Source organism: Hydra vulgaris, chromosome 11 (assembly GCF_038396675.1).
Source record: "Hydra vulgaris chromosome 11, alternate assembly HydraT2T_AEP".
Classification (NCBI taxonomy): Eukaryota; Metazoa; Cnidaria; class Hydrozoa; order Anthoathecata; family Hydridae; genus Hydra; species Hydra vulgaris.
Genome location: NC_088930.1, coordinates 2854609 through 2870462, shown reverse-complemented (window position 1 = coordinate 2870462; position 15854 = coordinate 2854609). Strand labels below are relative to the sequence as shown.

Sequence of the window (15854 nt, the reverse complement as noted above, 5' to 3'; positions counted from 1 at the left end):
CTATATACATTTAGATTAGGCACACTCAAATATAGTCAGGTAACAGTTATCTAATGTTGTACAGATATGACCGATGGCACAAGACGACCGATTTTCTTGAAGGGCAACAAAAAATATTCTTTTGATGCAGTTTTTGCATAAAATTACTTTTAATAAATAAAAATTTAATTTACTAATATAATAAAAATAAATAACTTATTCACTAATTAATTAAAATTAGTAAATTAGAAAATAATTCAAAAAAAGTAAAATGATAATTACACTTTAACAAAACGTCAAAAAAATATTTGAGCAAAAACTAACGCCCTGGTAACTAATAACCTGGTAACCAAACTACAATTATTTGCTGTAATGATTGCATAATAAAAAGTGCTGGTTTCTATCAGTAAAAAATTAAATTAAAGTCATTATAAACATGAATTTAAAATATTTTTCAAAATTATAAAGAAAAATGACAATAATTGAATCAGTGTTTTTTAAAAGGGCGGATTTGCGCAAAACATCTTAGAGCTAATTTGCCCTTTAAAAAAATATTGTTAGTTACACTGAATTTTAGAATTTTAAAAAATTTAAATAATTGAATTAATAATTTGAGTTTTATGTGGTTGAAATTTGCACCCTTAACCTGTATTTTTTTCAGCAAAATAAAAACTTTTATTTCAAGTAAATTGATGAAATGTTTTTTTAAGAACAATATCTTGAGAAAATAAAACAACAAAAATAAATAAAAATAGTTTAAATATAAATAGTTTAAATATAAAAAATAGTTTATTTATAAAGTACTATAAAAACTAAATTTACTCTTTTAAAACTTTTTTTAGCTTTTTTTTTTTAGTAAAATTTATGTGCTCAAATCTATTTTTAAAATTTATGTGTTCAAATCTATTAAAAAATTTTTTTATAAATGTTTCAGCTAATTAAAATCATTAAAAGAAATCATGTGACTAAAAATTAAGAAAAAAAAATCATGTGACTGAAAAATTAAGAAATCAAAACATTTTATTACATTTTTAAGGACAATATTTTTAATATTAAAATATATTTAATATTTTCAACTTTAAACACTAACTATTTAATGTTTACATAAATAATGTTTTGTTTTTATGGTATACGTTTTTATATATAATATTTTATGGTTTATATAACATTTTTTTATAGTATACATAATTTTAATTAATTCAATGAAGGAATTTTTGGACAAGATGCAATTTTCAACCATCGAAGGGAAGTGTATACAAAATTGGTAATGTGTACATATGATTCATTAAATGTTAAAAGGGCGGAAGTCAAAAAATGTAAACTTTCAGAAAACTAAAGATGAAAAACATTATTCTTTTCAAAAAAAATAATTATTAAACCATTAAAAAAAATTTACTACGGGGGAAAATGCAGTTTTTTTTAGTTTTCTGAAAGTTTACATTTTTGGACTTCCGCCTTTTTAACATTTAACGATTCATATTTATTGCACTTTGAATTATTGCAAATGCAGAATGCGATGTCTTTGTTCAGATCTTCTGAACTTCTGAAACTGAACATTTCCTTCCCACAATAAACTTGTAGGTTTAGTGTGATACCAGACATCACAATTAAATAAAAAAGCATTTATTCAAAATCAAATTTTTTTTTACCCCAATTAATTGTTTAAGATGAAGTCAATCTTTAAATAAGAATAGACTTTCATCAATGCTAAGAGTCTAAAATAATAGCATTAGGTGTCCACAAGAGGTCCTTACTTCAATTCATACTTTATTACAAAATAATCTGATCTATTGTTATCAATATCAAATTCTCCAGATTCCACAACAAAATCACACCAAATTGCTTGGTTACAATGTCAAAAATACCAAACTGATTGGTTGCAATGCCTAAAATACTAAATTGATTGATTGCAATGTTTAAAATACCAATCAGCTTATAGGAAGTTCAATTAGTTTTTTGCAAAAAGATAGAAAACACAATTTGTGCATGTATCACAGCATTTTATGCTGAAAAATGAAAAAATATATAAAAATATCATGAAAAAATGTATAAAAAATAGTATAGAGGTTGTGCAAAAAAAATTATTCATAATAATTTAACAAAAATTTGCAATTTTTGATTAAAAACTTTAAAATATGTAATCATATAAAAAAACAACAACTTATTTACTGTTTTTAAATTAAATGTTTTGAAATTCTCAAACAAAAAAACTTGATGTACATTGAATTATGTATGTATTATTTACAACAATAAATTTTTTAATATCCCTAAAAACCAAAATACCAAAAATTTTTATTCAACATGTGAAAACATTTACGTTAACACTAATTTAAAAATGTATCAAATCATGTAAAACACAACATAAACAATTATTATTAACAATTGTTAATAACACCTAATATTTATGCTAAGAAAAAAAGAGAATGTTTATTATATTAGTATATTAAAAAATGATGAGGCTGACAACAAAGCTAAAAAATATTTTTTATTTATGCAAAGGATATCCAAACCCTGACCCTAATGCTTAATAACACTTTTCCCCTACCCATAACCCATATTCCATGGTTAAGAAAAACTAAACATTTTTCAACTATAATCATCAACAACAAATAGTTTAATAGTAGTTAATACCTAGCTCGTGTGGCAACTCATGCAGAAGAATTGCAATTGATGTGCTTATACCTCCATTTAGACTTGCAGGAAAGGTGTCTGAAAATGCAGTGCCTATAGCCACACCATCCATAAAGTTATGTATTGCATCACCAACAAATATCATCCAAACCACAGATTTAAAATTTTTGATCGGTAGGACTTTCTTAGAAAAATCTTTCTTCAAATGTGTTTTGATTTCATCAATACCATTGTTCTGGAAACTTTTTTCAACTTCAATAAAATTTATTTCATTCTAATTAAAAAGACAAAAACTTGTTATGATACAATGCCATAACAAGAGTAATCATAAAAAACTGATCATGGCACAATACTATGATCAGTATTTAATATCATGATTATATAGTGAAGCCATAATCATGGCATGATAACATGATTAAGGAATCATAAAATATTCAGAGTACCATAAGACCTCATATCATGTAATTTTGGTATGACATCATGATAATGGTATAATATAATGATCAGAGTATATCATAGAGCATTCAATCAAGTTTTATTATGCATTGTATTTTTCATAATATATTTTCAATACTAATAAAATTAAAAAATGAGAAAATAATTAGAATTATAAAACGCATACACTCAATTCATTTTTGTGATTCGAATCAGGTTGAAATTTCTCATCAGTTGGGGTGTATAAGACTCCATCGTCCTGAGAAAACAAGATTTATTGATTAAAAAAAATAAATAAAATTGAATTTTTATCAAAAAATTGTAAAGTTTTAAAATATTTACTAAATACAAATAATATCAATGAGTACTAATGTTTGTAAATTAAATGCAAAAGCATTTGTAGCAAGCAAAATATCTGTAGTAAGTAAATCATTTGTAGTAAGTAAAAGATTGGTAGTAAGACATTTGTAGTAAAATATTTGTAGTAAGTAAAGTGAGAAAAGTCTAAACATTTTTTCAAAAGGTGGAAATTAATCGAAAAAATACTTTCTTACTCTACATTCTTGATAATTATTTTTTATAACATATTTTTCATGTTTTTTTATTTTGTTTGGGTCGTTTTCCTCACAATAAGAGTAAACATTTTGAGTTAGACCATTACTGTGTGAGTGACCATTTGAAGGCTGTTTATCTCCATGGGAGAGAACATCGTGTGAATGACCAGCACCAAATGCATGCATTATTATTTCAAACACAAAAAATAAATATACTCCAGCCAAGAATAGCAAACACTTCCATAAAAAACTGTCTTTGGCAAAAATATTATGGTCGTCTTCATGATCATGTGAATCATGTTTATGAAAACCTAAAGCCTATTGAAAAAGAAAAAAAAATTTATAATTTTTTAAAATAATAATAAAAAAAGTATTTAAAAAACTTATTTTTAAAGTTGAAAGCATTAATAAATCATTCATTTGAGTTATTAGAGATTATTGCAATTAACCAAAATTTAATTCACATTTTTAACTGCAACTGCTTTTGTATTACTGATTTAGATTTATTTACTAAACTTATCTCCTTAAGGCACCTGAGCCACTATTGTTGAGAAACCACTGAGCCACCATTGTTGATTGAAATAGATTTTTTTAATTTTAATTTAATTGCAAACTTCAAAATGCAAAACTTGTACCTATACAAGTTTTGGGTTTTAAACTTCACTACCTTGTATCTATACTCTATTAGTTGTGTTCTATCACTATTTTTTTGGTCGGTTTATTAACCACTAGTCACTATTCATATATTACATATATCACTAGTCTTCTGGTCTGTTCATATACCACAAGTCACTATTCATTAAAGATTAAATATCAAAACTTAGTTGAATAATTAATTCTTCCATTAATTTAAATATAGTCAATTTCAAAATAAAATCTTGGCCTCTTATATAATAATTTTATATTATTTATTGAAGTACTAATAACATGGTTTGAAGTACAAATAACATTGTACAATAACATTTTTAATGATTTGTCACAAATTTAAAGAAGTATATAAAACATATTTGAAGTATGTAAAACGTATTTAAAAAAATTATTTAGAAAAGTATTCAAAATTTTATTTTTATTTTAGTTTTTTAATTTTAAAATTATATGATTCAATTTCATCTTAAAAATAAAAATCATTGGAACATAAAACATACACATATTAGATCTATTTGCTTTTAAATCAAATTTAAATGTGCAGTTGCTATGTAACAGTCGTTTAAGTGAGTTAATGTGAGTGTATTTGTGAAAATGGACAAAACTGAGTATCAAGCTGTCATTAAATATTTGTTTTTGAAAGGCAAGATGCCTATGCAAATCAAAGATGAGTTAGATTCTGTCCGATAGACTCAGCTCCATAATTTAGTGATGTTTTGGGCAGCTGAATTTAAACATGACCAAGTGATTGCCACTTTTTTGGGGGATTATTATAGACTTATTATAATTGATTTTCTTCAAAAAGGTAAAACCATTACAAGAGCATACTACGCATTATTACTTGACAAGCTGAAGAACTTGCAGAAAAATTGCAACTTCTGCATAAAAACAAAACAATGCATCTAAACCACCCTTTACTTCTCAGAGGTCGCTATGACAAAAATCAACAAAGTATGGTTTTGAACCATCCAAACACCTGCCTTACTCACCAGATCCAGCCCCAAGCAAAATTTAATCAAGAGAGAAAATTAAAAAAAATTAAATTTAAAAAACTAAAAAATTATGTCATTTAAAAGCTTTAAAAAAAAACTTTTGAAAAGGTCAACATAATGTATTCTAAACATTATTATAAACTCTAAGGTTTAATTATTTTTTTCCTTTTTTTTTAATAGAAAGAAACCTTTATTATAAAGAGTAAACATTTCTTTAAAAAGAGTAAAAAAATTACTAAATATAACTAAAAATGCACTAAAAATTATTTTATTCTTTATTTTTTACTAAACAAAAAATAAAATGATTTAAAAAAAAAAAAGAGTATAAACAAAGCTTTAATGTTATTATTTAACTGTATGATGTTGGAAAAAATACATAAATATATTATGTAAAATACTCTTGGATAATTTAAATAAAATGCGTTTATTGTAAACGTTGAAATTCATTTGTTATTACTTAAAAGTGTTTCAAGCAATATACAAAAACATTTAACTAAAAGTTATTTGTCATAAAATATACATACTTTTTAATTAAAAAAAAGTTATTTTTTAAAATAATATTCTTTGATAATTTAAAAAAATATTTTGATGAAACAAAAAATATTGACAAAAAGTAATTTGTTACTTCATTTAAAAGAGTTTAGCGTAATATAAAATTGTTAGAAAAAATCAAAGTTTTGAAGTTACTTATTCCTAATAGAAACTAAAAACGTTTAAAACAATTTCCTCATAGACTTCGAGTTTAATTTAGTTAGGTTTTATTTTTATCAACTTGCAATTTAAGTTGATTAAGTTTTTTTTTTTTTCTTTTCGCTTTAGTTAATTGTTATATTTATTTTTTAATGTTGAACTTAGCCTAATTTTTTTTTTCCAAATTTTGAAACGCCTAATATTTTAAAACATGCAAACAGCCTTGGTCATGTTGTCTAAAGAAAATATTTTATGTGTGGACAGACAAAGCCTGTGACCGCATGTGCTTCTAGTAACAGTACTGGAGTTGTAACTGGAGCTGTATGTATGTATGTATGTATGTATGTATGTATGTATGTATGTATGTATGTATGTATGTATGTATGTATCCATGTATGTGGTTACTTCAATTTAATTTTTGAATGTATTATATTTGAACACATATATTACATTTTGAACATAAGTCTTAAATAAACATAGATATTTTAAATCTTGCCAACTAAGTAGTTGATTACTATGAAACTAGATTAGTTATAATTAGATTTAAAAAAATTAAACAAACAAATAACGAAAATAAGGTATTTTATAAAAAATAGCTTACATGAGGCAATAGATGAAGGATTGCATCACCTGATAACACTCCCACAGCCATACTGATTACAAACAAAAGAATAAATGAAAACCACTTCTTTTTAATTACAGGTGCAGCAAACAAACCAATTAATGACCCCAAATTAATGATAAAAATAGCTACAAATGTTGCAACCCACGCTAAAAAAAAATACAGATCTAACTTACAAGAATCTTATTTAAATTTTAGTTATCATCTATATTACTTTCATGCATTTTCTTAAAAAAAAAAATTTATTTGAAAACAATAAACAACAAATTAGCTTATTTTTTCTTAAATTTGAGAAGAAAATAAAACACCCAGAAAAATCAAACATTAATTGGAATACATTTATTTGTTTTTAATACATTTTCTAATATCAATCTTAATATTTTCATTACAAATTTATATATACTTTTTTTATAATTCATCTCCCCAAGGCTGAGAAGGCCACTATAGATGAGGAGGCTACTTGTGGTTATAACACTCTCTCAACTCTATAACTTCGAAACACGAACCTTGATGAACAAGGCCGCTGCGCAGAGAAACAAGTTGAGCGTGGTACTACCAGGGATGTGGTGGGAATTAAACTTGGAACCTCTCGCTTATGAAGTGAGCGCTCTACCACTACACCACTACTACATATTACGCAATACCGCATATACCGCATAATTAAGAAATAATTATAAAACTTTTATAATTTAGAAATAATAATGGTGCAGTGTTCACTCACCTGTAAGTTACTTTATGTGTGTTTGTGCTCTATCTGAACCTCTAGCATGGTGATCATTTACCAGTCAGTTACTTTAAGTATGTTTGTGTTCTGCTGAACCTCTGGCACCGTGTTGGTTCACCTGTAAATTACTTTATATGTGTATGTTTGTGTTTTGTCTGAACCTCAGGCGCGGTGCTTATTCACTTGTAAGTTACTTTATGTAACGGGTGAGGCGGAAGTTATCGGACAAAATAAAAACGCCAATAACTTATTTATAAATAAAAAAACAAGCTACTATTATATTTTTTTTAAATAAAGCATTTATCTTTCAATAAAAATATATTATTTTTTATATGAAAAAACACCACCATCTGCAATTGATCTCAATTTTGCTATGACGCCTTTCATATCCGACTATAAAAAGTTAAAATCAATTTCTTGTAGTTTTAGTTTAATACGATCAATCAAAACTTGCTCTGTTGAAGCTTGCCAATTTCCCTCGTAAACCTTCTGTGCAAATGTCCTCAAAAATTTTCAATTGGTCGTGCTTGAGGCACATTTGTGGATTGGATTCTTTATCAACGTAATAGACATATTGGTCCATCCAATTTAGAGAATCTTTAGAATAATGAGAACTTGCTAAATCTGGCCAAAATAAATAGTTAAAGTCTCCATGATACTTGTGAATAAATGGAAGAAGTTATTTTTCTAAACATTCATTAATATAGATTGATGAATTGATCGCTACAGCCTTGGAAGTGCGAAACAATAGCTCGGGCATACCACGGTCAGATATAGCTATCCACATTAATAATTTTTTTGGAAATTTATCTTTTCCTTTAAAACAAACACTTTCTGGGCATGTCTTTTTGTTGTTTGTGTAGTATCCAGAATTTCCAGGCATGTTGTCCCCTGCAAAACAAAAGTATTTTTCGCCATCGATGACTAGAAGCGATTTTGTGTTATAGAGTTGGTTAACTAGTTTCCTGCTTCTTTTCTTTGCCTTTATTTGTTGTTCTATAGTGTATTTTTGAGTCTTTTCACGTTTTCTATATTTAATATTCATTTTTTTTAACTGACTACCAATTGTCGATTGATTTACACCGAGTTTAATACCTATTTTTCTCTGACTGACCCCTTTTCGATTGTTGACAAGTCTCATTAATTCGGCTTTCTTTTCTCTAGTCCAGGATGTCGGATGACCAGGGTGCTTTTTATCAGAAAACAATTGAACAGTTTCAAGTCTTTTTAGGTTATCATATATTGTACTTCGAGCAAATCTTTCCTTTTCAAAATGATTTACGATTTTTTTATATTAGGTTTATTTACAAAAAACATTTTCAGTCGCTTTCGAAAAGATTCTCGTTCAGCTGCGTTTAACCTCATTTTAAATAATTGTGTTTCAAATTATAAAGTTTATATTTTATAAAACGTTTATGCCTTAAAACCACAAAAACTAATTATTATGCTCAAATAATGAAATTAGGATTTGTCTGATAACTTCCGCATCACCCGTTATGTTTGTGTTCTGTTTAAATCTTTGATGCAGTGTGAGCTCAGTAACTAACTAATTACTTTAACTATACAACTTATGTTCATAAGTATCTAGTATTTTGTTAGATGTAGTGTATTTCCTTATGCATTTCCAAAATGTCATGCCTGGTGTTTTAAAGTACTGTTTGCCGGAAGTAACTCCTTTTAACTACTCTAGGTTAGGTCAGGTTCTGGATCATCACAATCAACCTGCTACTGGTATCATGTAACCCAGACTACTTGCCCCATGCCCTGTTGTCTTGTAGGGTGTGCTTTTTAAGGCTAGGAGAAACAAACTCTGACTTAAAAACTCCCAGCCTTAGGGCACTTGGTTGAGGGTTAGGGTTATTTCTCTATTTAGGGTTAGTATATTGGCAATAGTATCTTTTGCTTGTACAAAGTTTCTGATATCTTTTTGGGATGAACTTTAAACTGTTTTTGTAGGATGAAATAATGGCAATTCTATTTTACGCTTAATCTTTGGATGCTTTCACATAACACATGCACAGCCTCCTATATTTGTTACAATGACATTACAGGTTTTGCATAAAGCAGCTTTGTTTATATAGCACTTTAATAAATGCTCCCAAATAGTACCATTGCTTTCAAATTCTTGGAAAATTTTAAAAATTTTAAAATTGTTTTTCTAAATTGCTTTGAAATATTATAATGCTTTAATGAGCAACAGTATAAAACTATGTGTAGGTTATACTGGTACCCAACATCAACATAAAAAGTAATTTTATTTAAAAAAAATCGCGAATATCTTAACCAAATAGATTCAGATACAGATCTCAAAAAAATGGTATGGGTACCCAGGTATTCAGTTCCACAACTTGAATCCCACTATACCCTAATTACTACATAGTCTGGCTCTGTCCTTGCCTAAGTAAATTGACTAAGTATTGAGAAATAACTCCAAATGTAGCAAAAACATATGCAAAAACTATATAAAAAAAAAAAATTTGACTAAATTTCGAATTAATAATGTATTAGTTTCTTAATGAACTGACTGATGAAATTAGTGAATAAATTATGTATCAAGTCATTCATTGTTGTTAAATTTTTATGGCTATAGCCTTTTTTCCTTGAGTTGTATCAAATTTTGTAGCTGAAAATAACAACCCTAAAAAAAGAAAACAAAAACAATATTAATACTTAGCAAATTTTTTTTTTTTTTTATTATTTAATTTTCCTAACATTTAATTTTAATTTTTAAATTTTGTTAAGATTTTGTGACTGCACGCCTTTCTTGGGAAGGCTTGTTGTGTGTACTAAAGCCCTAAAAATTGCTATATAAGACATCAGTTGGTGGGTTTCAGTGCATATCACCAACTAAGGCTGAAATTATTATCTAATCATAGCACTGGAAATCATTTCACTAATAAGTACATAAGAAAAATATCATGTTGTGACATAAAGATAGAATTAAAGAGTTTTATTAAATAATAAAATAGTATTACTTGTTTTGATAAATAAAGTAATCGTATTATTTTGAAAAAGAGAAACAAACAAATACTTTGGTTATAGCATAAATACAAATAAATAGTTTATTAAAGTGAACCTACATTTCCATGTACTTTCAGATTTGTCTGATATTTCTATAGAATTCATACAATATCCACTAACAACTTGCTGAATCAATGATGGACATATCTGTTGAAAACTTTCTTTTGAAATGCTAGCCTCATTAACATTGAAAATTTCAAGAACATCTTCTGCAGAGAAACACTGTAAATTTAATATTAGAATAAATATCATGATCTTGATAACAATTTTAATATATTATGAAGTAGTACATAAGTTATGTTTAGATTCTATAAAACAATACAAAAGTGTGAAAATATATAAAGCTTGTTTTTGAAAATAGTACTTTTCAAATACAACACTTCTAAAAAAGGTCAATGATTGGTTAGCTGAAAAATACACAGGCATGATCAGGGCCACTGAGAGCATTCACGACAACCAGGGCATAGTAGCAATTAGGCGCCCCTATAAGCATGCATATCTTTAAATAAAAAGCATGTACAACTATACAAGTTAAAGACTGTGTTTTTATTTCTAATACTGCTAATTTAAATCCATATTTTTAGGAAAATCTGAATCTAATCTGGATTAAATAAAACTTTTGCAACACATTTATTGATTAGGATTAATAGACAGATTCTTAAAATTTAATATTAAGAACACTTTTTTTTGCATTTTTACTAGCAAAAAATTTTATTTTTATTATTGAGTCATTTTACGACAGAGTTGTATTCTATTCATTTTCAACATGTATGTCAGATAGACATTCTTAAAACTTTTTTATAGTGGCCCTACAATCAGTTTACTTAAAGGTCTTTTACCTTCTGCGACAGGTACTGGCATTGCATTAAAAAATTTAAATTAGAATGCATATAGATTGGAAAATATAACACCCCTACAGAGCAAAGGAATTTTGAACAAAATGGAAGCAAAAATACTTTTATTGGGGAGGTAAAATATGTAAACTTAAGAAAACAAAAACACAACAAAAAATAAAAAATAGTGGCGCAAATTTATGCAATTTTAATTTTGATTGAATAACTTTGAATTAAAATGAATAAATGTTGCATTTAAACAAAAATAAGTCTTATCTGGTGTAAAAATTGCTTCTGAATTACTTCACTAGAAAATGCATTGTTATTAATTTTTTAAGTTAAATTAACTTTTTAGATAAAAATTTTGATAAAAACTAAAAAATTAAAATTGAAAAATATTGCAACAAGAAGTAGTAACAAGTAGTAGCAACAATAACAAACTAAATAAATCATAAACTAGTAAACAAATAAATCAAAATTAAAAAACTTCTTTAGAAATCTCCCAGTAGTTGATGAATTTTATCATACAAAGTTGCTCATTTACTCAGGGTTGTTTTTGTACTTGCTTTTAATGAAGTCAAACAATAAATTATCATTAAATAAGATTGAAATTTTCGTTAAATAATTTGACTGCTCAATAGTCGTAGAAGCAGTTTTTATATATGCATCAAAAAACTTGGTTGATTGTATCACCCTTGCAAATAGTTTAGTAAAATTTAGCTATCTATTTTTTTTAAATTGAGCTTTCAAAATTTAGCATCAACAGAAAATAAGAAAGTATTATGGATTTAAAAAAAAATACAATAATGAAATAAGTAATGTACGTTTTTAATCTGGTTTTTGCAATTTATAAAACAATTGCAAATAACATTGAACTTAATTACATAGCATAATTACAAAAATTCCTTGATTTAATATACTTAAATATCCTAAACATTGTAAAACCAAGATTTAGGTAATTAAAAAATATTTCTGGAAATATGTTTCTACTTGAAAAGTCCTCACAACAATTTACAATCACCTATGATTTTTTTTTTCAGTTGTTAAGGTTCAAGAAGAACTAAGGGTCTTATCACAAAGCATCGTGGAAGAGCAATTTAACTAGAAAGTTTAAACCTCCTTCCTTACCAATGTCTTTAATCTGGTAAAAGCTTACATCGAACCTCAGACCTCTTAATTTTGAGAAAGAACACCAAATCACTGCTATGAAGTTATTTTGCATTTTTACTAGTAATTGTTACAAATTCATCTTTAGATGGACTAATATTATGTATAATGCCTAATTTTTTGTTGTATTCATAACTACACATAATGAGTATGTATTTTATTGATAAAATGAAAAGAAAATTATTTACCATGGATTCTACTTTGATAATTATAATGATTTCATTTAATTTAACAATTGATTGTTTTATCAAAATAATCACTTTTATTGAAATTGAAGTAGAAGACCAAATATTTATAATGAAAAAAAAGTATTAAGTAATTTGAAAACAGCATAAAAAATTAATAAAGAAAAAGAGCTTAAACTACACAAAATCTGAAAAAAGTAAATTTTGGACCTCCCTTACTATTAGTCAATTGGCAAAAAATAAAACATAAATATAGAAATTTTGAACCAGCATTTTTTTTAACACAATGATTAAAAAGTTCCCTAAAAAGTTTTTACTCCAAACAAAACATAAAAATCAAGATTGTAATAGTAGCCATTGTTTCAGCCAGATTTTTTACACAATAAAAGCATACCTGACTGAAAATGAGTTAGAAAATATTACAAATTTCAACGAAATTCCAAAGATATAATTATTTAATTAAAAGAAAAACAAAGTACAAATATAAAAATCAAACAGTTTTAACTTTATATAACTTATAAATAAACCAACAAAAAACCATAAAATAAGTTTTATAATTGGGAAGCATCTTTTGAAAGCATGAAAAATTTATGAATAAAATTGGAAATTTTTTTTTTTAAATCTTTATAAAAAAACCAACAATAAAGCTAGCGATATTCACTTTAAAACAGCACATTTTATATTGCCCACCAACAATAAGATGTATGATTTTAAGAAAAGAAAGTATTTTCATTTTTTATTTTACTTTGTCCACAAAGTAAAATAAAAAATGAAAATACTTCCCATATGATGTACGAATGTGATAAAGTACAGCCACTAATATTTTAGGTTTTAGATATTTTAGACCAGCTCTAGCCTACTGAATATCCTCATGCTAACAATTTTAAAATTTATTTTATTTGGATTTGACAAAAATGCGGGCCAGAGGTTTTTTTGGCTGTTTGTTATTAAAAAGAAAATGTCAATATAAAAACAAAATATTTACGAAAAAATATTTATTGAAAAAATTTGATAAAAAAATAAAAAAAATAATTACAAATGAGTTACTCATGTTAACACAACAAAATAAACAAGACAAACATAAAAACAAAATTATTATTAAACATTTTCAAAAATAGAAAATTAAGTTTGATAGTAGATTTTCAGTACTATTTTATAGTTGTTTTTTTTTCTGAAAATTTTATTTTTATATTATTAACAGATTTTATTTTATGGTGTTTGTTATTTATATATGGGTCTACATCTTTGTAAAACGTTTTTACTTTTTATTTTTTACATTTTGACCTTGTTATTATAAGATTTATTTGATTTATTGTTTGTAATATTCCACACATCGTTTATAATAAAAATAAATATTAATAATAGAGTAATTTTTAAAATTAGTTTTTGTTCATAGTATAGGTTTTTTATTAACTATTATTTATCTTAACTCAAATTTAAAACGATTCTGTTGTTTAGAATGTTCGCAATCACATTCGAAAAGGAAAAAAAGTAATGATGTCAACATTTATTAAATGGAAAGTTATTATTCTTATTTATTATTATTTCAAATTATTCTTGTGTTATTTTTCTAAGATAAAAAAAAACGTAAATTAAAAAAGAAATTTTAGAAAAAAATTAAATAATTAAAATTGAATAAAAAATATTAAGAAATATAAAAACCATTAACTGTTAATTAAGTTTACAGCATAACATTTTAAAATACATATATCAAAACAACGAAGCAAAACTAAGTCACTAAATTATTCTTCAATACTAAATCAATAAGAAGTTACATTTTTGTTTGATATTATTTTTTTATAACATAAATAGTTAAAAATAAAATCGCAATCTGACAATATACAAGAAGTTTGGAAGTATAAAAATCTACTTTGTTGAAGTAGTTTCATGAGTGTGATACTAATTAAAACATTTTTTGACAAAAGAATTATGTAACAAATAAAAAAAGATATAAAAAATAAATTAATAAAATAAATTATAAAAAAATATAATAGATAAATTTTCATGATCGCACTCGCCGACGTTATCTCGAGCGCGCATAATCACGCTCGATGAAAACATATTTTAATTTTACGAGCGCGATATAACACACTTGACAATTTTCTTCATCACAAGCCCTGTGTGTGTGTGTATATATATATATATATATATATATATATATATATATATATATATATATATATATATATATATATATATATTTATATATATATATGTAAATTATGATAGTGTATTTTACAAATAGAGTGCTCAATGTTCTTAAAGAAAAGAGCAATAATAAATTAGTAAAAAACACTTATCTAACTTTTATCTTCAACTTGATCATCAGGAAGAGTACTCTTCTTGATGATCCAGCAATGTTGAAACTTAAAGTTGAAGAAAAAAGTTAGATAAGTGTTTTTTACTAATTTATATATATATATATATATATATATATATATATATATATATATATATATATATATATATATATATATATATATATATATATATATATAGAGGCAATGTTTAAAAAAAAAAACAGCTATGCTCAGTAGCTCCTTGTGATTTATTTATGTCATAAATTTATCTTTATTATTTATTTTATTTTAAGGACATTAACTTTTTTAACTACCGCAATAAAATAAATTACCTCAAAATAAATTTATTTTACTAATTAAGAAAAACAAATCTAGAAATGTTATTTTTTAAATATACATATTGTAGAATGTCTATTTTGTTTTAAGTTTTGTTTTGCTTTTTAATATTAAATAATTAAATTTAATATTACATTTTTTATTATCATTTAATATAAATTAATTGCTTTCTTTTCTCGACATTTGTATAAATGAATTAAAATACCTTTTTTTTTTTATTTCTTAAAATTGCAATTTTGCAAATAATGATTTTTTACTTTTAAAAAGTTATGAACAAACAAAAAATATTACTTGCTGCTGCAAAAAAAACTCAAGTTAATTACTTTACCAGTGCTTTGTTTTTTGTGACAAACAAAGATCAAACTTTCCAAGTACAATTTATTAAAAACTATATACCATTGTGCTATCACTTGCCTTACGACAAAAAAGTTAATTGTACATTTTATGAAAATTTTTGATGCAGTGTTATATGTTATAACATGTTTACAAGGAATTTATTTTTTTATAAAAATAGAAAAGGAGGAAAAAAAAATCGAGAAAATTTTTTTTTTTTTATCTAAATAACATTTTTATTCAAAAAAAATTTTTAATAATTTTTCAAATTATAAGGAAATTTCTGTTTTCACTTTTTAGAAACAATCTGTTAATTATATAAAGCTTTTGTAACTTTTATAAAAAATTTTTTATAGGTAGAGAGTTATATCCATAAAAGAAGTTTTTTTTTTAATTTTCAAAAAAAT

The 15854-nt window shown here is 25.0% G+C and overlaps 1 protein-coding gene across 1 annotated transcript in view; it reads right to left on the bottom strand.

Annotated features, from left to right (window-relative positions):
• The window catches only part of LOC136087337 (zinc transporter ZIP4-like), a 28695-nt gene that overhangs the window by 2625 nt on the left and 10216 nt on the right, over window positions 1–15854 (bottom strand). The window contains exons 4-8 of the mRNA XM_065809808.1: window positions 10353–10515; window positions 6528–6697; window positions 3600–3917; window positions 3233–3304; window positions 2611–2884 (exon numbers count right to left, since the gene is read on the bottom strand). Coding sequence (XP_065665880.1) covers window positions 2611–2884; window positions 3233–3304; window positions 3600–3917; window positions 6528–6697; window positions 10353–10515 — 997 coding nt within the window. The remainder of the gene's footprint in view (window positions 1–2610; window positions 2885–3232; window positions 3305–3599; window positions 3918–6527; window positions 6698–10352; window positions 10516–15854) is intronic.